Raw genomic sequence first — 27362 nt, 5'->3', positions numbered from 1 at the left:
TCTATATGTGCATATTATTACTAATGTTTTATTTGTAATGAGGTTCGATAATAGTTGTTAGCGTTGATCAAAGTTGAAATCTGATGGAATAGATTATGCTAAGGAAGTAATATAATATATGGGTGTGTTGATTGAATTAAATTTATTGCATTATTTTAATTTTGGTGATCTTAATTTGTTACTTCGTATTATTTTGTAAGTGTTTTGATTATATGTTGATTTATCACTTATAAACATTTATGTTAGTTATTATTTGATTGTTTAATGCCCTTTTATGTGATTAGTAAGGTAGCTTCAACAAATTACTCATGGTTTGTGTTAGTAATTTTTAGTAGCTATTGCTCCTTCAATTTCATGAAATCAGACGGGAAATAAAAATTGTATGATTTGTGATTGTCGCATGACTCACATCGGTGTTTAATGTATACATATGATGAATGGGGCTAGTTGAAATCAAGGCGATTAGAGGATTGGCCAACTGGGTGGTGCAATCAAGGCGATTGGAGGATTGAAAAACTGGGTGGTGCAATAGGTGATTGAAGAATTGACAACATGGATGGTACGATCAAGGCGATTGGAAGATTGAGTGGAGGATTGGTACATTGGTGCGATTAAGGTGATTGGGGGATTAACAAAATGGATGGTGAGATTAAGGCGATTGGAGGATTAAGTGAAGGATTGGCACACTGGGTGGTGTGATCAAAGCGATTGAAGAATTGACATACCGGATGGAGCGGATCAAAGCGATTGGGGGATTCACAAACTGGGTGGTGCGATCAAGGCGATTGGAGTATTGGTAAACGGAAAGTTTCTTGCATCGTTTTAATGTAAAATACCAACCCTTACTCAAATAAAATGTCATTAAAGGATTAAACATTAATCTCTCTCCCTGATTTTGCCTCGGTGATTAGTGTGTAATTAGTCGTTTATGTGTTAATGTGATTGGTCGCATTTTGATTGTTGATTTTCCTTTGCTTTGATTGGTTAGTGTATAATGATCACTTTAGCTATAGTTAGTAAATAAGTGCATAAAACTAATGCTTCAACTAAAGTTGGAGCAATTTATAACGTAATGTCAAAGAACTGTGTTTAAATTATACGAACTTTGCATAACATGTAGCACTTCAGAGTGTATTAAACCAAATTAAGTAATGATGGGAAGTAATACACATAACTTTATTATAAGTAAACAAATAAGTAATGTTACGGAGGGAAAAGATAAGAGCGCGCAGACCCCTTATATGGTGATCTACTCGGTACCCGCGCGGTCCCTCAATTTGGTGCCGGAGGTTCTGTCTTTGGTTGCTGAGGTGGAGTCGGAGGTTCTGCGGTTCTACCTTTGGTTTCTTGTGGAGTCCGAGGTTCTGCCTTTGGTTGCTCAAATTTTGTAACTTTATTTTTTTTTTTTTTTTTTTGAGAAAAACAAATTTTGTAACTTGGTGCCCCCTTTAAACCACCTAAGTATTCTCAATGCTTCTCGGGTCTCTAACAAAAGACAAGAACGAATGGCCATCACGGATTTTAGATTTCCGACCCCTTTCTTTATTTTTCTTCTCTATTCCCTATTAGTTTAACATAACCAATGAACAAGTATCAAGCCAGACTTTGCAATTAGGCTTTGATAACTTTATTATATCTGATATGAGTAAATATTAAATCCCCAATTTCTACAATAAAATGTAGAGATTGTCTGAACTAAAAAGTTTCGAGTCTGGAAAAAACAATGAATAACGAATCTGAAAGAATTCACTTACATTAGCTACATTCTCCTTATAGCTATGAGCAAAGACCCTCTTACTTGCTGAATACAAGCTTCCTTTCTTCTCCATTTTGCTAACATTACTATGTTCAACTTGCTGCCCACCATAAGATAATGAATCTCAGTCAGAAATTAGAACCATTATATTGATTTCACTTTAGGGCAGCCTTGAGCAATTGCTTGCATGTTGTCATTACTTATTTCAGGGCACATTTCAATTAATAAGACTGTGAAATTCGGACAATTTTCAGCAATAGCAATTAAACTGTTGTCGATAATAGGACACTGGTTTAAGTCAACATATGGGTTTCAATTCGTTCTAATAGCAAAAAGAATAAATACAAAATCAATCCCAAAAATTAACAATAATTAATAAATTGAGAATATAAGTCACAAGCAATGCAAATTCATAAATACCAAAACAAAGAAAACAAAATAAACACACACAAAAAAAAAATATTTAGAAAAACAGAAAAATTAAATCAATCTTGTAAATTAACACCAATAAATTAAACTGAGAACATAAATCACATACAATGCAAATTCATAGAAATCAAAGCAATTAAAAAGGAGAGAAAGCGAACTAAAGACAGGTAGTCAAAACAGGTAGGTATACATTATACTTTTAAAAAGGAAAAATCAGAATACTAACATTAAAAAAAAACTTACTACGTATATAATTTGTGAAAAATAAGCAACCAAATGAACTAACAAAAAAAAAAAGGAATGAAAATGGAGCTTGCCATTACTACTTGCTAGCGACATTTCAGACTGACAATACTCCTTCTCTCTCTTTTCCTTCTTTCTCTTGCATTATTTCGGTCACATTTAAATTATACGAACTTTGCATAATGTATGAGCACAAAATACCATTCCTTCTATCAACTTAAATATAATTTGGTTAATCCTACTTACAATGCCTTTCATGTTAGCACATTTTTCCAAATCCCTGACAAGGCTCCTAGTAGGATAGTATCACATGGGACAGAAGTTGACCACTTCCCAGCGCTCTATCTCGCTCTATCTTTAATGGTTGAAAAGTTGCTGCAGAAAAACAAGATATTAAAGAGCAGAAGTACAGACAAACATAAATTATCAAACGAACTTTGCATAATATGTTGCTAATGATCCTTTATTCGACCCTATTTTGAGCAAGTTATACTTGCTCAGTGTTACTTTTGCAAAAGAAACATACGCACTGCACTATCAGGATCAGCAAGCATGGCAAATGTCAGATCACAAGGCATAGCTACTTCTTTTAGAGAGGCTTAAACCCTGCATCAGTGACAAACCTATAAGATGAACATTTCAAGGAAGTTGCTAAAGATAGAGGAGCTTCTTAAACATTTCAATTTCAATTTTGTTTGTTATATATTCAATATTATGATGTAAAGGCCCATGGTCATCGTTAGAGTTTAGACTGCTACATGAAACTCAGATCAATTGATCATCTGATTCTGTATGTAACAAAAAAGTATATCAAATAGACCATCTAGGCATTTATGTTCTGCCAGTTGAAGGTTAATTATTTAAGCACGAGGGAATAATGAAGTTATAATATAAGCATACTGTACTTATATAGCACCTACGCTGATGAGAGGATCACATTTGCTCTTTGTCCTATTCCAGACAGTCACATCACAAGATCCTTTAAGCTCTTTAATGATAAAAATCATTTGAAAATCCAGCAGATTGTTCATGGAAAGACAAATGAAGATTATTTCAATCAGCAAAAAAGCCTTTCTTTAAAAATAGGAATACGATTCTTAAACAGAATGAGCAGTGCATCATGAGCATTTAGTAATTAACAGTAGAAGCTAAAGGACATTCTGTCTTCCATACACACGAGGTGATTTAAACTCAAAATAACCAAGTGAAGGATGTAACCAAGGGCCGAGGTTAATCATTGAACATCTAGCTTTGAGAAATAATAAAGCATTTTAATTACTACATACTGAAGAATAAAATCCATTATTTTGATCTATAAAACTCGAGCTCCGGGATAAAATACTTCATTCTACCCTGACAAATTTATACAGGAATAGCTCATACAATTCTCACCCAACCTTAATGAGATTTAGGGCCATTGTAGAACCCATGATTCCCATACAAAGAAATCCAACACGACCTGAAAATTCATCTGCAATAATACACATTGATATTCAGTATTGGCTAAAATTAATAAAATCATTATTCATCAACATAATTGATAAAATCCATAGTGAAACTACTCAGAACCGTCCAAAGAACATTAATTGTATCAAAAATTTCTATTCTTTCACAATATTCAGAAACAAATGTCCAATTTTCATTTGACAGTCAAGTTGTTGCTCATGCATTTTCAGGTTCCAAGATCTGAACAAGAATTTATTTTAAAAAGCATTAAGCCTAGCATTTTAGTTGCATGAGATAAGAACTATGCCAATAACCAACCTTTTTTTAGAAAAGAGAGCAAAAGGCAAACACGCGCAAGGAAATAAATGTGTGGGTGTGGAGCTTCACCTTCAGCAATGGAGCTTAGACAGTAGGAGTGGAGGCCATGGAACCAGTCCAGCTCTTTTGGGTATGAATCTCTGCGATTGAAATTGTTCGACTTTCCTCCCAAGTCATTATCCGAGTCACCCATCGGTCAACTCGATTAACTCGTCACAGTTTGAATTCTTCTACAACTTCTCTTCTCTACAATTTCGCACAAATTCTGTGAAAACACAACTTTGGTAGTGAATTTTTCTACCAAATTCTACAAAATATGTGAAATTAAGAGGTAAAATTATGCAATTTCTAGCTAAAGATACATAATTGTACATAAATTGAGCTTGAATATTGTCGTAGAAGACAATCAAATTTTGGAAGCAATCACTATTATTAATTCAAAATTTGAGTACTTTTTTTTTTTTTTTTTTTTTTATCAAAATAACAGCTTAGCGAAGATTTTGTTCAGTTAATTACCTTAACAGAAGGAAAATTTGATCGAAAATCAATTGGAGAAAAAGTTCGACTGCTCGTGGTGTGAGAATCTTCAAATTTCTGCCAAAAATTACTATAAATTGAATATGGAACTTAAGGATCATATATATTGAAAGGTATTTAATTTTAAAATTTCTGCCGAAAATCATCAATGACGTACTATATACTAAAGCTGGACCACCACAACCGTCGAAACTACCACCCCCGGAGAGCTCTGGCTTGAAGCTGCCACCATTTGTCGGAAGAAAAATGAGTGGAGCAGGGGCATCACAAGCCAACCTAGACCAGGAAAGAGAAATGAACTCTTAATTTGATTTCTTCCCTAAATTGATACTGAAATCAATTAAGAATGAATTCTATTGTAAAATTGATATTCGGTGATTGATAAAAAAAAAAATAGCTGAAATTCCACAATACAAATCTTAATAAGATATTGTAAAAGAGTCATAATATAAACAGGTAAAACAAACAGATTTCACAAATAACAGAAGTATAATTTGCAAGAGAACTACGAAGATCGAAATACTAACTGAGCGGTGAGCACACCAGCATCACCAGCATCCGAAAAATAGATGAATATATTCCGACAAAGCACAATGTTTCCCAAACCAAAAAAAAAAAGAAAAAAAAAACATTGACAAAACACAAACCCTCCTCCAAAAATCAATTTCAAAGTCAATGTCATTTAGCTAAGTCGGTAAAGTCTTTGGTTACTACCTGAACTCATTGATATCAAATCTCATCTATGTCACTACTGGCCTGCCCCTCAATTCTATATACATACCAAGAAATTTTACCGTCATCATGGCAATCAAATCAATAAACTATTTTTAAAAATCAACAAAGTTAAAGGTTTGCCATAATTTCCAGTTGATAATTGACAATAATCAGTTGATAATTTCCATCAAAAACCAATCCCTAGATAATTTTCAGATTACCTTCACTTTCTTGACGCGTTGTCTAGGTCCTCCTCCAAAGTTATTTTCTGAGGTTCCATCACAATCTATAAAAGTAACATTTGGTAAGAATGAAGTGAATATTTAATATTGATTAACTCTAACGAACCTAAACAATCTGATGAGTTCAAATTTCCATGCAACAATGGTAAGTGATATTGACCAGATATGTTAACAAAAAGACACGGAGTAATCGCGCCAACACTAATCAATCATATAGTATACAAATGCAGAAATTTTAGACACAACTCCCTTTTTTGCTAAAAAAATTTACCAATCATCTATTAGGGGCAATAGAAAAGCAACATAAGTTTTACCAAACTCTTAACATTTTTGTTGCACTCAATTAAAATTTTCAAGTATGAAAGAGTTCTTCTTACGTATATAAAGAAATAAACTTTCCAAAGCATGTCTTATCTTCCTCTTTCCCTACTCACCTTACTACTTTGGCACAAACATGTGCTTAATTCTATCATTCCACTCATTTATAAAGTCACTCCCACTCCTTATTTACTACTATTAACATAACTTAACAAAATTTAAATCCTCAATCAGCAGTTCATCACATCTCAGCAGCAATCGTCCAATTTCCACACTAATGAACATTGTCAGTAACTACAATCAACTATACATTATGAATGTATAAGACAAAACCCGAATTTCGGATGATGCCAAACACTCAACAAGATAGACCCAAAACTTTCCAAAAGTAAATCAACAAGCATTATTCAAATTGTTTAAAAGCAAAATGCACAAGACAGCAGCAACCATTTATTCAGGATCCGAATTACAAAGTAATAACACGACACAACACAAACCAAACACGAAAACAACACGAAAGCATGAATTGAATTACTTCAAAACATTACAAATCAATGCAAAAAAATGGCAGTAACTAATGAATTAAAGATTAGCAAAATGGGGTTACCCGCAGTTGTAACACAGATCGACAATTTCACCAGATTTCACCAGGCTTTGCCTTTCTTCCATTGGACTGTAGAATTCGCCCCACAAGACGTGTTCATGCAAATTCCTGACCCTATTAAAATGTTAAAAACTTAAAAAAAGCTAGCAAAATTCCACCCCAATTAATCTGCAATAAAGCGAGTACGAAGAGAGAGAAAAAAAAAAGAAAGAAATGAGTGATAGCAATTGATTTACTCTATATTCATAAGGAACAATTCTGCCAAACTTCTCACTTTTAAAGAGTGTAGATGTAGATGACTTACTCTATATACGTTATTCTCATAATATTATAATTGAATTAATTACCAGTCAGACATAAAAGATGGAACTTGAAAGTACATAAATCACCTTACGAGCAATAAGCTTTAGAAGTTGCATCAATAGCTTTTGGAGTCCTTTACCTTGTATGTGTGGCTCAAGTTGCAACTCATATACATAGAGAATTGGAAGCTCCTCCTCCATTATAAAACGATAGTGCACAAATCCAACAACATCACCCTTGTGCTCATTTGTAGGCATCAATCTCTTCTTAGTATTGCTAATCACGGTTGGAGTTTCATACACACAAATGTAGCGCGCCTCCGGAGCAACCATTTCTCTACATTTCAGCTTTTAAACTTTGGGCCATTCAGATTATGCTCCATGTTTTGCTGCATAAAAAATAAAAAAAAAATTAAAAAAAAAAAAAAAAAAAAAAAGATCATATTTTGTGCATCACAACTCACAAGTTAGTTTGATAGCATTCCTTAGTAACATTAATAGTGTACAGCTGTAGCCTACTTCCTTGTCTTTATTCACATCATCAGTCTTTAATATGGCATGTATAGGTAATATTATGAAGGCAGACTTGGGTGTTAATATAAGGTCATGGCTTAAATCTAGCAGGATTATTTATTTTTCTAACAAGCAAAATGAGGGGAAAACATAAGAAAGCAAAAGGAGTCTACACCTTACATCATGTGAATATGTAATTCTGAAATAAATTACAAGACGCTGCAACATAGTAAGCAGAAAAGAAGTACCATAGATATATTACGGTGATTAAATTACCATAACCAGTTTCTGAACGTACTACTTCAAGGAACGTGATAGCTTGGTCCCACGTCCTCCCTCTAAGCATAAATAGAGACCGTATAGACATAGATATGAAGACACCAGTGGGAATCATAAGTAAAGTTGATAATTTGCACCATAATAATCTAAATCTAAAGCCAATCTCAAATTCTAATTCCAAGAAACATCTAATTCTGTAGTACATATAGATTTCACATGAATTGTTCAACAATACTAATAAACAGGCAATGATCTCATTTTAACAAAACTACACTCTAGAACCTCAAATTCATTATTCTAACAAAAATAGACATCAAGACCATCAAAGTAGCAATTAACCTCATTGTCTAAGATTTCCAGAATTGTTTGGTAATTTTCCAATTTCAAACAGTTTGCCACATTTCTCATGAAAATATGTATCTAGCTAGTTGAACTTTAGGTTTTCGAAAACACTCAATTACGAGTTATCCAAAAGCAAATTGATAAATATGAGCAGACAATCAAGAAGTAGAGGAGAACCTGGACAGCGGCATCGTTGTCAGCTTTGGTCATGTTGACGGCAACGTGAGACAAACTGATGGACCTCATACCCCGAAACTCCCTCTCTTGCAGCACCATACCGAATGGAGTTTATGATTTTCTTCAGGAGTACCTAGATTGTGAAATTGATATTCAATGATCACGAAAAAAAAAAAAAAAAAAAAAAAAAAAAACATCTTCAGCTCAGAAGCAGCTTCAATCGAGGACTCAAAGGTACACTTCAATGGAGGAGGCTCAGATCCAACATTTTATCAAACAATTTGTGGGAGAATTTTAAGAAAGAGAAAAGAGAAAAGCAATTACCAATTGCGGCAAAACTAAACCCTAAAGTTGCTACCAAGTCGATTGAAAAATCAATTACCCCAGTTCTCAAAAATCCCACAAAATGAAGTTGAATTTGAGTACTTTGAACGATTCAACTACAACAGCCACTACGCATCTCCCCTACTACACAATCGCACACCCCCGCATCTCCCCTGCTACACAACCACAAACACCACTACTACTGCTACTCCTCGCCACTTCACGGTCACATTTTAACCGCAACCAGCACAATCCAACGCCAAACAACAACGACATCAAGCAACCACCAAATTACGCTTATGGGTGATCACATCACTATTGCTCAAGGAGGACAAAGCTAAGAAAGGTTCCTAATTAACAGACTTTTCGCCAATAATGAACATCAAACACGTCTTAAAAAGCACATGGCTTTCTTGTCATCGCTTTCATACAAAACAGAATCAACCAAAAATCCAAAACGGGCGATCAACAACAAACAATTAAATAAACAAGAAACCCAAATTAAAACTAAAAATTCAAGAATCAAATCAACAAACCTTCTCAAATTCCCGAGTCTTCTGAAAATCAACAGCAGAAGGTCCCGCCATAGAAATCGGCTTTGTCACTCCAAGTTGCCTCACCAATCCTTCTGTACGACTTATCCTTCTTCAATCAACAAAATTCCTCAAAAATTCACCGAAATTCCAAAGAACAAACCCTATTTTCTCAATGATCTATCCTCACAACCAAGAAATAAACCCGAATTTCACAATTAATTGAAATCCTAATGATCAAAACTCAATCACGATCAAAGAAATAAGGATTCAATTGAGGAGAGAGAAAGTGAATGAAAGGAGAGAGGATGAGTGAAAAAAATGCCAACAAAAATGGGGAAATGGCCACGCGTCAGCCCACTGAGAGCACATGAAATGTAAAAGCAAAAAGACCGAAATAGCCCAGTCAACTTGGTCAATCAGATAAGGGTGCTAAGGGGCAGGGAGGGCAAAACCGCCAATCTTCTGTTCATAAGGAACAGTAAAATTGCTACAGTAGGGGTGCTTGGGGCTTTTATAAGGGTTATAGATTGTAACAGACTTATTTATTTATTTTTTGTTTCAGATACTATATCAGGAGATTCAAGACAGTGAGTTCCTGATGTATTGGTAAGAATCTTAAGATTAGGATATTAATTAAGTTTGATTCCAAGTATAAAAGTCTCCTCCTGCATGGTATTCATGCTGCTTTATGCTTCAATTTTTATAACGGGTCAAAAAAAATACGCCAATCAGCTATTATGTTACTTCGACCAGCTCTCTTTTTCACATCAAGTATTTACACAAGTCTTTATTATAACCTCTTATCAAAAAAAAAAAAAAAAAAAGTCTTTATTATAACCTTTTTTGACACTTGGACACATATTTATGTCTAACAATTCTTATCGAGTCTTAATATCATAGGTGTCAAAAGGGCATTATAGAGAGAAAACTTAAAGGAAAACTACTTCAGAAAATAAGTGCGCAACAATAACGACAAGTAATACAGGACAAAGCGGATATTAGTTTAAGAATGAGACAAATCTCTCCTAACACCAAACAATAATTTCAAGTAATAATCTTTCATTAAGCTTGGTAATCTATGAAATCCTTGAATCTTCTTATCAAAGTTGATTGATTATAAGGCAATCAGTTAACATAGTAGCAAAAAAAACTGAAATTAATGATATTTATTTCCTAAAAGTTTACAAGAAAAGCTGGATGTATCTCTTGTGCTCAATGCATACTTGTATCCAGCCATCAACATCCCACCAATCAGCAGTTTTTCATGCCCCAAAACTTTGGAAGGTAATATGCATGTAAAGAAGGGATGAATGTCCAATGATTATCCAATATTTCTCTTGGAAATGAAGATTTGTTATTATTATTCAATTACTTTTCCTAATTTGGCAAGCTCTCTCATTCATCAAAGTAGAAAGGAAAATAGATGAAGATTGGAGCTTAAGTATCTCCTTTAATAGAAACTCATTCTAAAGTATGATGAAGTTTTAAATATACACATTTTTTTATTATATATTATAGTTCAAATTTAAAAAAATCAAAATTAGTGCAAACTTCATATAGTTTAGTACTCCATATGAGATTTGAACTAAATAAAAGAAGTATTTCATAAATATTAACCAAATATTCTGTAATACTTAGAGTAATTGTTACATGAACATGTTGAAATAATAATAAGCGCAAACACAAATAGTATGAAGACGATTGGGGGAACATATTAATTATTGCCAATAAGAATTCACTTTACTAGCTTGCTTTCAACAGTAGGAAAAAAAAAAACTCCCGCAAAGAATTGTGTGAAAGGTAAGTCACGGTAAATAATCAATTACAGATTACAAAATAGTAATCTCTATTTCCGTTAACTTTCAAAATCAGCAAAATTTGTACATATTCAAATAAATCAACAACAAGAAAAGTATGACTGTATGAGCAACATAAAACTATTAATATTACTTGATATCAAATAAATAGGAACAACAAAATAATAGTGGTTAACTTTAGCTAGCCCCAAAATTTAAGGAAGAAGGAGCTCCAAAAAAATAGGCCAAATGGGAACCCTAATAATAATATATTTGTGCATGCAAATACCAATTACTAAGTACCATGAAAAGATGCACATTAACACAAGGTGGTACGAGGAACTATGTGTTTTCATCATGTGGACAACACAATGCAATATTCTTGGGATCTATTTTGCCAAGTATATGTACAAAATTATGCACTTATCAATGTTTGCCAACGATGGTTCAAATCAAATCTTCATTATAATATAATCCTTTGAAGATTCTATCAAATTAAATAATTAATTATTATAGCCGCAAAGTATTTTACAATAATTGGAGTAGTTAGGACTATTATGAGCTTGTGATTCATTTATAGCTTGTGATTCATTCGTGAATAAGCATAAAAGCTTAAAGGATTTAGGCTCTAATTAATTAGGTTACTGAAATTGGATGAGGGTGATGCATTGTAGTGGATTACTGGTCTTCATTATGAGCATTACGCATATTAGTTCTAGAGCTCTACAACATTGACTTGGAAACTAGAATTGAATAGAATACAGAATACTTAGGGTCTGTTCTCTCCAATTTATTTTCAGTTCAGTTCAGTTTCAATAAGATCAGTTCAATTCTTAATTTTGTTCTCTTATAAAATATTCAGTTCAGCTCCAATGAGTTCAGCTCAGTTCAGTTAAGCTCAATTAGTCAATCGAAACAGGCCCTAAAGCTGTCGTTAGACTATTACGATATAATTCGCAAGGCTAGCTAATAAGGATCACAATCTCTCCAAAGGAACAATTAGATGATAATGATGGTGATTGACTCAATGCCAAGATTCGAAGAGGAAACTATGTGATATTATTGTTACTTCAAAAACAATTTCGTCACCAAAACAATTTTTATACCTGTGTTAGATCATCCTTAAATAAAATTGTTTTTTCCATTGAGAATCATCTCTCTTTCTTGGTGTGATACCTTAAAAGAGACATTCCAAACCGACCCATCAGGTTCAAACACCAAGTGACTCAAGACACCCCGCAGAAAATGGATAGAATTTTAAGCCATCTTATTAGCAACGACTAAGTCACTGGAAAAAATTAATTGTTCAACGTATTATATCGGTCATCAGTAAATCCATCGCTAAGCTAATCCGCCCTTTTCTAGTAGTGAATTGACTCCCCTCAATCAAACCAGTAATTAATTATTATTTTACCATACTCGTATCAATACCCTAATTTTAGACCAGAGTTTTATCGTGTCTCCATATCCAATCTTCGCCCTAGACTCTATCAATTATGTCAAACCCATGACCCATCTTAAGAGAGTCATTTTCAACCAAAGCAAAGTCTAATGAAGCCATTGTTATTCAAATAAACAAATCACCCCTTTGACTACAACTATAAAGAAAAGAAAGTAGCATTGAATTCCAATTCAAATTGACACCCTTCCTTCCTTAATCCTCATTACAAATCTCATAATGTCCATTATATTTCATTTACGTGCCACCAACGGTTAACACCCTTACCAACTTCTCTCTCTCGTCAACTCCCACTCGTTTTCCCGCAATATTCAACTTCTTTTATCCAATTACAACTCTTCTTCCTTAATCTTTTCCCAGATTTTATCACTCTTTTTTCTCAACTCCTTATTAATTACAACTAAACCCCAATAAAAATCAGTGTTTTTTTTCTTGTTTAACGTCATTATTTTCCGTTGTACATTAATTATTATACTCCTTTTTTTTATGTTATACCAAAATTTTGAATAACTCTTCAACTGGGTTTTCACTATTTTTGGGTATAATTTCATTATAAAAATGGACAAATTCTAGAACAAATTGACGAAAAAAAGTCAGCTTTTTAAAAACCCATTTTGGTGGTGAGTAGTAAATTTAAAGTTTTGTTTACACCCATTTGTGAAAATTCAAACTTTTTCAATGGAATCACGCCATTGAATGAAATCATTGATTTTGATAAGAAGCATATAAGGTGTTCGACGGAATTTACCAGAGAAAAAATGAAGTGTTTTTATTACTTTAAAGAGAAGGCTCGTACCAGGGGACATAAATCAGCCCCTGAATTGCGAAACCCAGTTAGCAAATCTGATAATTCTGGCACTGATTCTGGTGGTGGAGTGATGAAATCAACTGGGTCGGAGATTTTTCGACGTGGGATTTCTGATTTGTATGAAGAGAAATCTCCCAATTTAAGGGTTTTTTCATGGTCAGAGCTTAGAATTGCTACTAATGATTTTAACAGGAAGCTGAAGATTGGTGAAGGTGGGTTTGGTTGTGTTTATCAAGGGAAGATTAAGCCTGTTGATGGGAAAGGTGATCCTATATTGGTTGCTGTAAAGAAGCTTAATAAAGACGGTTTTCAGGTATATTTGATTAAATTTTGTGATTTTAATAAGTATAGAAGTGGTCCAAAATTTAGAACTGTACTTGTTTATGTTTGTGAATTATTGTGTTTTTATGAACTTGTCTTATGTTTGTGCATTATTGTGTTTTTATGAACTGTACCAACATGTAGAATTGTTATGCTTCAGTCTTATGTTTGCGGCGAGTGATCAGCAACTGTGTTGCTCTAGTGACAGTCCATTTATGTACCTATTTTATTGCTTTGATGATACGTGCTTGATGACCGCAACCCCAAAATTCTAATCCTAAGCTGCTGATAGTCGGATCAGTTATTGGATTACAAAAAACGAGGGTGATTATTTTCAGATCAAATAAGTTCAGGAGTATTCAGGTGTTTTCAGGTGAATAGAACATAGTCTATGATCCTTGGGCAAGCTGGAAGCTCTGAAACGCTATATTGAAAGTTCTGCAGTTGTTTTTTATTGACTATGTTTTGAAAATGCTGTAAATTTATCTTCTACATTTCAATAATTCAATGTTGTTAGTTGAGCAGCTTACTTGTCTTCTATTGGTAAGAAATGTTTATTATAATGAACCTAACTAAGAACTAAATCTTAATTTTGATTTTGATCATAACTTTGTTAGCACATGCCATTTTTACATATCCAAATGTTGCAAATTATTAGGTACTCCGTACTTGTTTGTATATTTTCTATACGGGTTATATAAACTCATTTTTTTGTAGGGACATAAACAATGGCTGGCAGAGGTTCAGTTTCTTGGTGTTGTAGAACACCCAAATCTTGTCAAGCTCATCGGATACTGCGCTGTGGATGGAGAGAGAGGGATACAGAGATTGCTCGTTTATGAGTACATGCCTAACAAAAGTTTGGAAGATCACCTTTTTAAGAAGACATACCCACATCTTCCTTGGGAAAAAAGAATGCAGATAATTATTGGGGCTGCTCAAGGATTGGCTTATTTACATGAAGAACTTGAAGTACAGGTGTGACATTAGTTGCATTTGGAATAAATTATTCATAATCTGCCTTCTTAGACTTTTGTGAATTATTCATGTTCATCCAATATGCTTGTATGGAGTAGTATCTCATCAATGCTTATACCATTATTTGTGTTCTCGTGCATTAAGAAACCTTAGAAGCGATATGCATTTGTCTTTAAAGTTTATATTTTATTTCGTAGTTTTTGGGCATTTAGGGGGGGTGTACTTTTTAGTGAATTTGTGAATGTTCAGTGGATTTGTAGGTGGATATTCAAGAGTCAAGACAGTCTGCGATACAGTTTTTTGTGTTTTTTTGGCGGGCAGGGGAACTAATTAAGTACTTATTCCTAGATGTTGCCAGTAGATGTGAGTTGCTATGACCTTATTTCTGAAATATTGTGCTCTGTGCGCTGATCTAGGCCTATTTAATGTGGTCATGATCATTTTTATTTCTGTAAGTTTGAGAGCCGAGGGGGTGAATCAGTTTCTAGGTTATGATGCTCTACTCCTTGAGATACTGCTAGCTTATAAGCTGACAGACTTACTGCAAGTTTAATCTTACAATTAACAAATAACAAGGAACAAGAAAGATTGCACAATACATATTAAAGTCTAAAGAGGGACACCTCATAGGAAGCCCATTAAACTTGGATGAAGCCTGATTATTTTGCTTATGTCCTGTTTCTTATTCTATTTGAATCGCGATACTACTGTGTCTGCATTACTGATCAGTAAAGTGAAATCTTTAGATCTTGAATATTTGTTGATTACATTTGACATTTGACTTTTGATGTTTGTGATGAAGGTGATATTCCGTGATTTCAAGACTTCAAATGTACTGTTGGATGAGAATTTCCAGGCAAAGTTGTCAGACTTTGGGCTAGCTAGAGAAGGTCCAACTCCAGGAAGTAGTCATGTTTCCACAGCTGTAAGTATGGAAGACTAAATACAACTTAATCATCTTCAAAATAATTAATTTGTGGTCAAAACCCCCCTTTCACAATTGTTTAACTCAAGCTTAGTCTAGAAGGTCAGATTGCTATGAAAAATATAATGGCTAACCAATTGCACACCGAAAATATCAGTGTTAAATTTCTTTGCTTTCCTAAAATAATCTGAACAATAATGGTGATGACCTTGCCCGAATGGCTTTTTGCATATCATAACATGGAATCTTTTTTTGTACCATGGTATAATATTTTTTCTGGACAATATTAGTATCTTTAAGTCAAATTCACTGTGAAGATTATTTAGCAATGGATCAATCATTTGACATTTAGTACTTCCCCGATAAAGTATTAAGTTCAAAGTCGAGTAATCAGCAGCGAAGTTGGAGTAATCAGTTTTAACAAATGATTTGCTATGTCGATTTCTGGTGACCTTGCTGATCATTTGTTAATTATGTTTAGGTGGTTGGCACACATGGCTATGCTGCTCCTGACTACATAGAAACGGGGCATCTCTCATCAAAGAGCGATGTATGGAGTTTTGGTATTGTATTGTATGAGATTCTAACTGGAAGACGATCATTAGAAAGAAGCCTTCCAAAGCCTGAGCAACAACTGTTGAACTGGGTGAAACAATTTCCTATTGAAGGTAAAAAGTTCAGCTCAATTATAGATCCGCGTCTGGAGGACCAGTATTCTTTAAGTGCAGCTCGAAAAATTGCAAAAGTAGCAGAAAGTTGTTTAGTGAAGAGTTATAAGGAGAGGCCAGATATGAGTGTGGTGGTCGAGAAGTTGAAAGAAATAATGAAGACAACAACAGATGATGGAAGCCCGGGCAAGAAGGGTAGCAGTCCTATTGAGAATGAACCAGGTGAGCCTGAGAAGGGGAAACAAGTAGGGGTTTCGGAATCTGCTAGAAGACGGTTTGCTCACCTCGCAAAGCTTGGTGAGCAGGTTGAAGGTGTTGGTAAGAGAAGATTTATGATCATGCAGAGAGCTAAGGTCTCATGATTCACTGCGTCTCCTAGGAAGAAACTAACTTTTGGAATCAAGAGAAGGCCAGGAGCTAATGTGAGAAGCATAAAGTTTCAGAAACTGCTATAAATTTAGAGGAGCATTGTCCTGAAACCTATCCATGTAAATCCTGTTGTTAAGGAAAGACTCGTGAATCGATTGAAGCTTAGGGTTCTTAAGCTTTAAAATATGGAAAGATGAAAAACATAAGCATAAATGAAAATCTTGAGTTTTGAATTGCTTTTGCGTAGAGTAATTCTTGTGTGTTACGATTGTATAACAAGTATAAAATGGCGAGAAAAATATATAGTACCACTTAGCTTTTCTGCGTTTCATGGCATTTTTATTTCAAATTATAATACAGCGTAAATAAAATCAGCAACATTCAGATAATTATTGACGAAAAATCAATCTTAAAATGTTTGAAATAGATCACCTTCCCTACATTGTAAGGGAGTAATTACTAATCTGTACTACAAGTTGACAAGTAGGGTTGATAATTGAAATCAAAAACTTGCAGCAGCTTATTACTCCGTAGTATAATTATAGTCTAAGTAAGCAATTTCGAAAGCCAACTTGGATACAGAGTAAAGATTGTAATATCTACTCTACAGGATTTGAATGTCATCTTGCTTAACCTCGTATAGTCGTATACCAGCACAGATCTCACTTATATACGTCAAGCTGATACCTTGCATTTGAAATAGTCGATTAACAATAATATCGAAGAAGCCAAGCCATGGCAGATAATATAAGAATTCGTGTGTCAAAATCGTTCTTGTTCAATCGAATTAGACAAGGAACAAAGGGGTTCAACATTAGCGTCTGACTTCCTACGCAAGGTTGATGATAATCCAAATTCCAAATGTATACATCTAGATGATTTTGTTGACATAGGTTCTGTATGTCATGTTGTTCTGTCAAATTAGGACTATTTGACCGAGTTTCCAATTTAATGGGTTGACAAAAAGATGCTAATATTGGTTATCATTACTACACTTTAGTTCTGACTTTCTTCAGGGGCGAGCAAGAAACACATCTCAAGCATTCCGACACTTTTTTCCGAATACAAGGACTTTGGATACGAATTAATGATGGTCAGTCTTAATATTAAACCATACTAGGTCAAAGAGGAACCCATTCATTTGGAAGACGGAGTCAAAAGAAATAGATGGACACATATAACCTCGAAATCATATTTTGAGGAGCTTTGAGCTTCGCCCAACTCTCTCTCACCTGCTGCAATCGAATTCTCTACATGGATGAATGGATTGGCATTCAGAAGAAAATGAATTCTCTACATGGATGAATGAATTGACATTCAGAAGAAAATACCCAAAATATGTTTTCACTAGAAAACTGAAAAATTAGTACTACTGTCACAACAGCAAAGTAGGCAGTTTGATGTCTAAGGTACACTATGTCACTGTTAATTTAAGAGTTCGCTATACGAGTCCAGAAGGTATAGCAAAACACGACTGCATGAGTAATGTATGGACCCCCAATGTCTCTGGAACGAGAGATGAGACGGAGAATAGATTGGACCATTGGGGGAACTAAATGCTACCTGTAACTAGGACCAAGCAGAAAAGCACCGATGAATTCTCACACCCACCTCAGCACCACCACCCCCAAACCCAAAAATAAAAGGCCGACTGCAGGCCAAGAAAACCAGGCAAACAGTTAGTGATGCCTACTAGGGTAGTAAACTGGTAACCTTGGGATAACCTGCAGCGTAGGACCTGGACTTACCCAAAAAAACAATAGAAGAGCTACACATTCCTGAGTGAGCCTAAGTTCGCTAACCATCTCAGAATACAATCACATGAAAGATCCAAAATTCAGAAGAGTAAAGTTCAAATGCTACAATATTTGTAGACTTGAACAAAGGAAAAGCAACCAAGAGGGGGAAAGGTTCAAAGGAAGCAAGTTAAAAATTGATGCTACACCAATCAAACTCACATTTTATTGTTCCAAATGATGGCATATAAACAGCTTAGAAAACCTAACTTAAATGGAAGCTATCAGGAATGTTGAATCCAAGAGATAAGTAAATAACATAACTCATTTACTGCATACATTAAAGTAGACTTTTGAGACAAGAGTGAGCATTGGTCTGTAACATGTCCCACTCTATTGGTAATTTCATGATTTGGTGTACTAGCAAGTAAAAAGTACTAGCATGAATCTGCCATCTTTCAACTTGTTGTAAACTTGTATATAGGCTTGCAGAAGTAAATTGCTATTTACTCCAAATTTCTAAACACTTTGATGTTCAATCTAATTCTAGACTAAAAGCATAATGAAGACACCAGACATGCCCCTACTCCATAATTCTAACCAGTCTAATGTTCAATCTAACTCTAGGCTAGGCTCCTAATGAAGACACCAGATATGATATGCCCCGAGCATTGGTTGTTGGTGTACACATTTTTTCCATAAGATGAAAAAATTTCCTGCTGGATTAAACTTTGTTAACTTTACAGATCTTTCAAGGCAGTAGAATTCACAGTTGACAAAGTTACCACAAAACGACATGCATGATTTTCTTTAAACGAGTGTATTTTAAACTTCATGATTCTTTTTGGTTTATCCATGACGATCACCCACCTGACTACCATAAGAAGCACTAAGTCATCGACAATACACCTACCAAATTAAAAACAACCATAAATCTGAGCCATTTGTGTAGAAGAAAAGCTTCTAAAAATAAGATGCAAGGAGGTTTGACATTTCCAAGTAGAAGAATGAATTGGGATTAAATGCTGGTACGTATGCTTCATCAAGCAATTTTCATCATTGTGATAAGGCGCTAACAACTCATTTAACAAGCAATTGGCACATAATGGCAGGTAAGGTAAGGTTTTCATTCATCCTACTTAGTCAATACCATCTCTTCTTGGCTTTCTATATTTGTGCCTCTAGTACTGGGCACCTAAAAATAGGTCTTCACCCTATAGTCATAATCAAAATTCCCAAGAAACTCACAAAAAATGCAAAAATAGAAAGCTTTGCCATTTGAATATGCAAAAATAATTATAACTCCTGTTGGCTGTGAAGAAACATACTTATGTCAAAAATTATATCCACCAAATTAAAATTTTGCAGTGGAGATATATTATTATTCTCTCCTAGCACAACTTCTTGTAACCTCGAAGTGTGTAAAGCTTCTGTTCACTGACTACCCATGTTACAAAATAATATTATGGCGGATCACTAAAAATCGAGTAAATGTAGCAAAAGCTATTAAACTAGGCTTTATTTCAGGCTTTCAGCTATAGGTGAATTCTGCCTCACTATCATCAGAATTTGGTATCATTGCAGTGGCATAAGTTAACTAATTCCCCCTCGATAATTCCCTCACCTATATTAGGCTAAAACATCTAAGTATGGAGGAAATGTTAACATTAGCATCTAATCCAGCTCAAATTACTCAACTCCAGTAGTTTACCAAGGGAATGTTGCAGCTTTAGAGTTTCCATAAGATCACCGCTACACTGAACGAGAAGACCTTTCTACGAAATCACATATGCAGTATTTTACAGCATACAACATAAGACTATCACACAACCAAGCAACTCTTCTCAAAATTCAACAAAGTACCAATTACAACAATCAAAACATATACTCAACAATCAAATACTACAGCTTCATATCACCCATTCAAAAATACTCCGTATAACATAACAAAAAAAAAAAAAAAAAAAAAAAAAACCCAACACAATCAACGCTAAATCAACCCAATAATAATAATAACAAATTCATCAAATTTATTGCAACTTTGTTCAATATCAGTGAAAATTTCTCAAAATCCACATCAAATCCATCACAAATTCAAGAGTAGAACAACTTCTACAAATTTCCCATAAAACAAAAACCAAAGATCTGAGCTTAGAAACATTCAACTCAGAAGATAGAAGAAAAAAAGAAGGATCTGGAAACAAAACCTAATAGCGATGCTCCAATTTCTCCTTCTCCAGGTACCAATTAACATAGGAGTAAACTCCGACGAGAGGTCCGAGCAAAAGAGTGGTGCTAATCCAATTCTCCGTCACCTTGTGAGTCAATTTTCCGGGCAGATCTTTCCATAATCCGGGCATCACCTTCTGCTGGTACGGCGACAAAGCGTATTGAACTGCCCTCATCTTCACCGGAATCTTCCCCATTTTTGTCGAAGATGATGATCTGAAAACCCTAGTTTGCGGAGGAGAGAGATTGTCGTAGGTTGAGAAATCGAAAGAGGGAAAATGTCAATTGAAGGTGAAATTGATTTATTTTTTCTAGAAATGTGGAGAGGGGTTGAGATATGGGCCTATGAACTAATGGACTCCTCGGGTCATACTGTATGACTTGTTCACTCGCGTTACAAATGGTGTCGAGGTAGGTTGGCCCGAAACAAGAAAAGCACGGCATGACACGACATGACACGTGTATGTGCATCGGATCTAAGCTGTCTTTACTTGGGAGAGGCATGACAAAGTATGGTAAAAGTAATGAAATTTGGCTTAGGCATGGTGTTACGTTGGCTTGGCTTAGTTTGTGCATGGGTTTACCTTTGTAATTTTTGTCATGGCATTTAGCTTATTGTTTGGGCCTAGTTAATTCTAAAGCATGTGGACTTGGGCCGTGTTTGGTAGTATCGTTTGAGGTAACGGTTAGCATTTTGACCAGTCAAAACACTACTAGAAAAAAATTTGAGAGTGTTTAGCAAAGTAGCGATTCTAGTAGCGATTAGCGATAGAGGTAGCTTTTCTCAAATGTTAAAAATAGTAGCGTTTGGCAATTTTTTTATTACTTTTTAAACAATATTTATATGAATTTTGATGTATTTTAGTATTGCACCGCTACTTTTACCAAACACTCATACCATCAATCGTTACTTTGACAACTAATCTCTACCCACTACTAATTGACCGCTACCCGCTACCTTAACAGTTATCCGCTACTCGACCACTAAAAGCTACCCGCTACCGCTACTTTTGTCAAACAAGACCTTGATATGAAGCATGACCCACAACCATCTTTAATTAATGTTTTAAAGCCACAAGACCCGCAATTCTTAGAACCCATAACATATAATGTAAAATTTTATAATTTTATCGTTACAATTTGCAAAGATTCATGTGTAAGAAGAAAAAAAAAAAGGAAAAATCTTCAAAGGACGATAATTTTTCCAAATTTACTATATGTTGAAAGGTACTAATGGAGTAGCATAATTACCCTCCCTCTTAATAAGAAATCGGTTAGTTCCTTGCTAAGCAAAGAGAAAGTGTTACAACTAAAGTGATTACATACAAATCTGTATAGTGATTAATGTATCAAGTTGATCTTATAATCTAATTTAGGCTACATGTCCAAGTTTGTGGTGTTATGCAAATTATAGAACCCTACTAAAATGGATTTTACCTTATACATTTGATGGTACGCAACCATAGTACTCACCAAACCAATAATAACAATCAATTAAGAATGTACTTTTAGTTACACTTTTTTATTTCATAGTTCTCCCAATCTAAGTACTTACAGTACATTTTGCAAGTCGATCATGCAATTATGACTTATGAGAGAATTGATTGAACTAGTGCTAAGTTTATTTAATTAAAGGTATGTTAATGAGTACTTTTTCTCCTTCTATTTAATGGTTCCAATTTAAGAACTTATCTTTAAATTCCTTGAAAAAAAAAAAGTTGTACCCAAATTGTGGTATAATTGTCTTTTTCAAGTACCAGCGGAGGGGTACATGTGTAATTTCCTCACCAAACAGTAAAAACAAGTTGCAAATAGTATTTGGACAACTCATCAAAAAACTAAATAAATGACTTCGCTTTTTTAATATATTTACAAAAAGGCCATCAGGTTAACAAAAATTCGTTTATCCTTAATTTTTCAATATAAACTTGTATTTGCCCAAAAAAAATATTATCCTTAATTTTTCAAATTACTACACTTGTAAAGTTTTTCATATTGGACATGCTAGTACTTTTTCCTCAAATTTGCTAAGGGTTCGCTTTTTCCCTTCATGCGATGCTAAAGAGCAAACTTTAAATGATTTTATGTTTGAATGAATTGCAGAAAAGTGTGACAAGAGACCTTAAGATGATGGATATTTGACGTGTACCTCATTTATAATTTTTCTAGATTGATCATATAAATCGTTAATTTAGTAAAAAGAGATTTCATTTTCTTATCTTCAATAATATAATTACATAGATAAACATCACTCACTATCAATTCTCATGTTATTATTAATTTTATTGTCTAAACACGCCATATACAAGCTATTATATTACTTTATAGATACGGAAGATCGATAATTTAATCTTAAGTATGTTTGTACGGGTGTTTTTTTCACTAAAACATCATTGATAAGACATACCCAATTTAATATAACCCTCCTAATTTGCACCCCAAATAAATTAGTTTATCTTCGATAGAGTCCATTTTCAATAACCCTTGAACAAAAGTTCATTTGCACTATAAAGATCTAGAACACCCTTTATGTAATTTAATATATAATTCCTTTCATCATCTACGTTAATTATGAATGTCATTATTACCGGTATTCTTATTTTTAAGGTGATTAATTATTACCCCTTACCCAAGATCATGATGAAAAGCCAATATAGTGATGCTAAACCTTACTAAAGTGAACTAAATACCTTAACTTGTGAGAATATTAGAATATATTGTTACATTAATTTGCCTTAATTAGTGATAATTTTGAAACAAATCACAAATTATGAAATGAGACATGAGTTAGTGGATCATTGATGATATGTGTGGCTCAAAATCTGTCTATTGTCACATCTTACAATCCCTACTACAGTACATATACCCTGCTCTTTAACTTATTCATGTTTTTGTACCCTAATTTTTTTTCACTTTATTTTTCTTGGATCAAGTAACAACAACTTTTGTCCTTGCATCATCAAACTTTTATTATTCCTCTCAAATCACTTTCCTCAATAAGAGAGTTGTGAGTGTCCATGCTCATTTTGTTGGCGGCTTATGCCATAATACATGAAATAATAATACTTGTAGACTTATGGCTCTTGTATGTATATAGCTCATGTACTCGTGTATTATTTCGTCGTGTTCGTATACAACATGTTCAATCATACTATTGTTTCGTAAAATTATTAACTTTCAACAATCAATTGTGTTCTCTATACAAAACACACGTCATAGGGATACAAATACGGGTATACAGATCCAATTTTACATAATTATTCTATATTTATGCGTAATTAAAAGATGAAAAATACGAAGAAAAGTAAAATAGGAGATCATAATAGTCAAGAGCATTCCATCAAACTGATAAAAACATCATTCACAACTCCCACACCCAAAACAAAAAAGAAAAAAAAATAAATTAAAAGACAAAATTGTCCTCCATCATAACTTGCTTCTTGATCTTTTTCCCTAGATTATGTCATACATACACTTTTTTCCCCACTTTGTGGGGGTAGTGATGTAATTCCCTTCACATATTTCTAGCAGATCACACCAAAAATCTGGGATTTTTTTTTTTTTTTTTTTTTTTTTTGGTAATTATTTCTAAAATCTAATTTCCTAAAATTTTAGTCACTGCATGAAATTTTTCCCAAATTATAGGGCAAAAATTCAAGGGAAAAAAGTAAAATAAAAAAGATAGCAAGATTTGAGGAGATTTTATGTATATACTATGATCTGATAATTCTGATTAAATTCAGGCCACAGCAACTCCAGTTCTAACAGCTTTTTTAGACCCAGATTTTGTAGATGTATCTGCTTTTCTTAGGGTTCTTCTATTCCAAGGTCTTTCTTTTGCTTCATCAATCTCTATTTGTTCTTGTCTGCATTCATCACTACAAAATGGTGTATTTCCCCTGCATAACACAAAATTCCCACAAAGATCAGAAAACCAATCTACAACAAAACACGAACATAAACACAAACACGACATGACATAACACGACAGTAAAAAGATACAATATGGGTTATTACCTGTACATAAAGATGTCATGATTGGGTTTAAGTTGTTTGTTGCAGAAAAAGCAAGAATCAAGGAAATGAGGTTGTTGATGATTGAAGAAATCTTCACTTCCAGCATAAAATGCAACTCTTGAATTTGAAGATCTTGTTTTACCAAAGGAAGCCATTTTTTTCAAGGAAAATTAAAGCAGGTAGCTTAAGAAAAGTGATTGAAGAAGAGAAAAAGAGAAGTAAGAAAAAATGGGCACTAATGTTATGTTATATATAAAGAAAATAATAGTATGGTGGACTGACCTCAAATAATATAAAATTTTAATTAAAAAAAGGGTGGGACCAAAAGTGAATAATTGGGAAAAAAATAATTGGTTAAACTAGTTGTTGTGTACTAAAATAAAATAAAAATAAAAATAAAGTGGAGAATTGAATGATTTGGGTACATAAAAAGAATGGAGTTAATTATTAAAATCAATGGGAGGTGGAATCTATGGGTATTGGGAAAAGCAGCTTTCTTTAGCTATTGCTGTTTGGTACATGCATCTAAGTTTGTTTGTTTTCACTTCAAATTTAGGAGTTTTTAGTTCATTCTATTTTATTATATTTATTTGACAAAAGCAAACCAACACTCCAGAGACGTCAGATAAGAAAGCTAAAAATAAGAAAATACAATGTATTACAAATAAACTTCTTCACCAATTGATGTATGAATTAAACATGCATTTCATCATTAATTATCGTCCATCCGTTTCAATTTTATACCCCTTTTGATTTTTACAGTTACACTTTTAAAACTTTGAAAATATAAAAACTCATAATAATATACATAAAATAATTAGATACGTCTCAATGTGTAGTTTTTTAATATCAGTTTTTTAGAATTTTTTAATATGTAATTAAAATTATTATTGATCAAAAGAATATCTTAAAAATTATTCTAATTTATAAAAGACTATCAAATTGAATTTAAAAAAGAATTTTAAATTGTTTTATATCTAACGTCTCAGAATCGCTCGTTAGCAAAACTTTTTTTTTTTTCTTAAGCTAGTTTTATAAATTTTGGTGGGGGTTGGTACACTTGGTAGGACCATAAAGAGTTACAACAGTAGCATATAAAAATTATACGATGGAGTTATATATTAATTTATTTAAGAAGTTGATGATGAAATGGATGATGAATATATACTGGTTTCTTGTGCTTTACCAGACAGTTTTTCTGTACAGTGATCTTTTGCCTCCTCTCTTCCAGTATATTTGCTCACTTGTCATTTGGCAGTATAAACTCTTTCATGTTTATGTGGTTTAATTTTTGTATGGCTGTCACATGTATTTTTCTTGCTTTGTCTAATTTATGAACGGTAATAAATTTTGGTAAGAAATTATTCATGTCAATTTCTGAAGTACTATATACATGAATTACTTGAGTAATGCAATTTAATTTGCTCTTTTGAAAAAAATAACAATAGCTATATGTTCAATGTTCTACATTATATACAACTAATGCAATTCGTAAAATACTAGAAATGTATAAACTATAGAGTTTGTAGGAGCTGAATCGACTTATATATATAAGAAATGTTTACTTATAATATCTATCATATGCCTTACATTCATAATCCAATGGTACGCCAAACAAAACTTATAATTACTTGTATGAGATAGGGGAAAAGGCCTATCCAATTTCAATTACTCCGAAATAACTTTATTATGGAGTATTTGGTTGACAATCAAAATACATGTTGGATTATTATGAAGCATTCGATACCACTAGTCCACTACTGGTGAAAAATTCGAAAATTTTCAGCAATTTGGCATCTCAAAAGAGTTTAATTTGTAGGACTTGATTGTCTTAAGTAAAATTTATAATTATATTATGCCATGTCTTAAATCCATAATGAGTATTCGATATCATTATTTAGTTTTCCTATCACGCGAACTAGTCAGAAATTAGTAAATCTCCGGTCATCATTTGATATATCATGTACAATATATACCTTAACACCTTAATGTAATTAAGAGTACACGTACTAATTAATCCGGTTAAAACACTCAACATACACGCTTTATAGAAAAGTTATTATTACATTATAAATTGTTTAAAATTAGATAGATTGATTAGATTCCTCATATCTTTGTTGAAAAATCTAATCGATCCACCCGAAAGTGATACAAAAGGAGAAGAAAAAAAGAAAAGCAAAACATAAATATAAAACAGTGGGACTATGAAACTATCACTATCAAAAAGAGCAAAAACCAAGTCTAGTGATCAACCCCACATTAATTAAGGATTATTTCAAAATACAGCTGATAATGTCAACTAATAGGAGGAATAGGTCGGAATTTTTTAACATGTTTGTTCCCAACTAATATGTACTATGTCTAATATGTTTAATTATTGGACCTTATATTGTCCATTATTATTTTCTTATGTTCTATGTTAATTATTTGTTCCATTATATTTAAAACGTAGTTTGATACTATACCTTAGTGTTTAAGTTATAATATAAATTATAATGCACTAATTGTAGTTGAATGCTACAAATGTGGTCGTTTAAACCATCTAGTAGAGTAGGAAGCTATAAATAAATGATGGGGTTGAATACTTGCAATTAATAACAAAACCGTTCTTAATTAACACGAATTAAGTCTCTATTTTCATTTGGCAATTATAAGACAAGTTACAATAATACATCAAGTAAAATTGTAATAATATGGAGTACCTAAATTAATACACATATGACCTAACATACAATATAATACAAGTATAAAACTACACTCAATGTCAAACATTTATACAAGTCTTGTTTGTCAAAACTTGATGCACCAACACTACAAAACCAATCACACGCCAAATATGAATACTACATATTCCAACCAAGTAGGCATGCAAGTAGCAAGAAGAAGTAGCATCCCCCTTCCCGTATCTTCAATCAACCTATAATATCTTCGAAATCATCAATACTTCAAACACTTAATTTTGCCTCACGTCAATAA

General features: G+C 33.4%; 2 protein-coding genes and 1 long non-coding RNA gene across 6 annotated transcripts; 1 reads left to right on the top strand and 2 right to left on the bottom strand.

Annotated features, from left to right (window-relative positions):
* Positions 1 to 1125: 1125 nt before the first annotated feature.
* Positions 1126 to 9325, bottom strand: LOC145638393 (uncharacterized). 4 transcript variants are annotated; one of them, XR_014114651.1, is made up of 11 exons: positions 9081 to 9325; positions 8221 to 8353; positions 7050 to 7298; positions 6611 to 6721; positions 5665 to 5729; positions 4887 to 5005; positions 4709 to 4786; positions 4262 to 4457; positions 2675 to 2803; positions 1755 to 1856; positions 1126 to 1562 (listed from the first exon to the last, which is right to left on the bottom strand). It is a non-coding gene; the product is annotated as an uncharacterized LOC145638393 (long non-coding RNA). The 4 variants fall into 4 exon arrangements; XR_014114653.1 differs by having other exon boundaries at positions 6611 to 6715; XR_014114654.1 differs by lacking the exons at positions 1126 to 1562; positions 1755 to 1856; positions 2675 to 2803 and adding an exon at positions 3446 to 3899 and having other exon boundaries at positions 4193 to 4457.
* Positions 9326 to 12527: 3202 nt separating this feature from the next.
* Positions 12528 to 16571, top strand: LOC145638392 (putative serine/threonine-protein kinase PBL19). Its single transcript, XM_081689361.1, has 4 exons — positions 12528 to 13456; positions 14182 to 14442; positions 15245 to 15367; positions 15849 to 16571. Exons 1-4 carry the CDS (start codon positions 13094 to 13096, stop codon positions 16395 to 16397), a joined length of 1296 nt encoding a protein of 431 aa, XP_081545487.1. The 5' UTR covers positions 12528 to 13093; the 3' UTR covers positions 16398 to 16571.
* Positions 16572 to 23683: 7112 nt separating this feature from the next.
* LOC145638391 (FCS-Like Zinc finger 3-like) lies at positions 23684 to 24617 on the bottom strand. The gene is made up of 2 exons (XM_081689359.1): positions 24387 to 24617; positions 23684 to 24268 (listed from the first exon to the last, which is right to left on the bottom strand). Exons 1-2 carry the CDS (start codon positions 24539 to 24541, stop codon positions 24109 to 24111), a joined length of 315 nt encoding a protein of 104 aa, XP_081545485.1. The 5' UTR covers positions 24542 to 24617; the 3' UTR covers positions 23684 to 24108.
* Between the last annotated feature and the right edge of the window lie 2745 nt (positions 24618 to 27362).

This window comes from Chenopodium album, chromosome 7, assembly GCF_948465745.1.
Source record: "Chenopodium album chromosome 7, dcCheAlbu1.1, whole genome shotgun sequence".
NCBI lineage: Eukaryota > Viridiplantae > Streptophyta > Magnoliopsida > Caryophyllales > Amaranthaceae > Chenopodium > Chenopodium album.
Note: the sequence above shows the minus strand (reverse complement) of the source record. Positions and strands in the feature narration are given on the sequence as shown.

Coding starts and splice junctions, on each gene's coding strand:
- LOC145638392 (XM_081689361.1), top strand. CDS start 13,094: ATGAAGTGTTTTTATTACTTTAAAGAGAAGGCTCGTACCAGGGGACAT. Junction 13,457..14,181: donor TTAATAAAGACGGTTTTCAG/GTATATTTGATT, acceptor ATTTTTTTGTAG/GGACATAAACAATGGCTGGC. Junction 14,443..15,244: donor ATGAAGAACTTGAAGTACAG/GTGTGACATTAG, acceptor TTTGTGATGAAG/GTGATATTCCGTGATTTCAA.
- LOC145638391 (XM_081689359.1), bottom strand. CDS start 24,541: ATGGCTTCCTTTGGTAAAACAAGATCTTCAAATTCAAGAGTTGCATTT. Junction 24,269..24,386: donor CATGACATCTTTATGTACAG/GTAATAACCCAT, acceptor TGTGTTATGCAG/GGGAAATACACCATTTTGTA.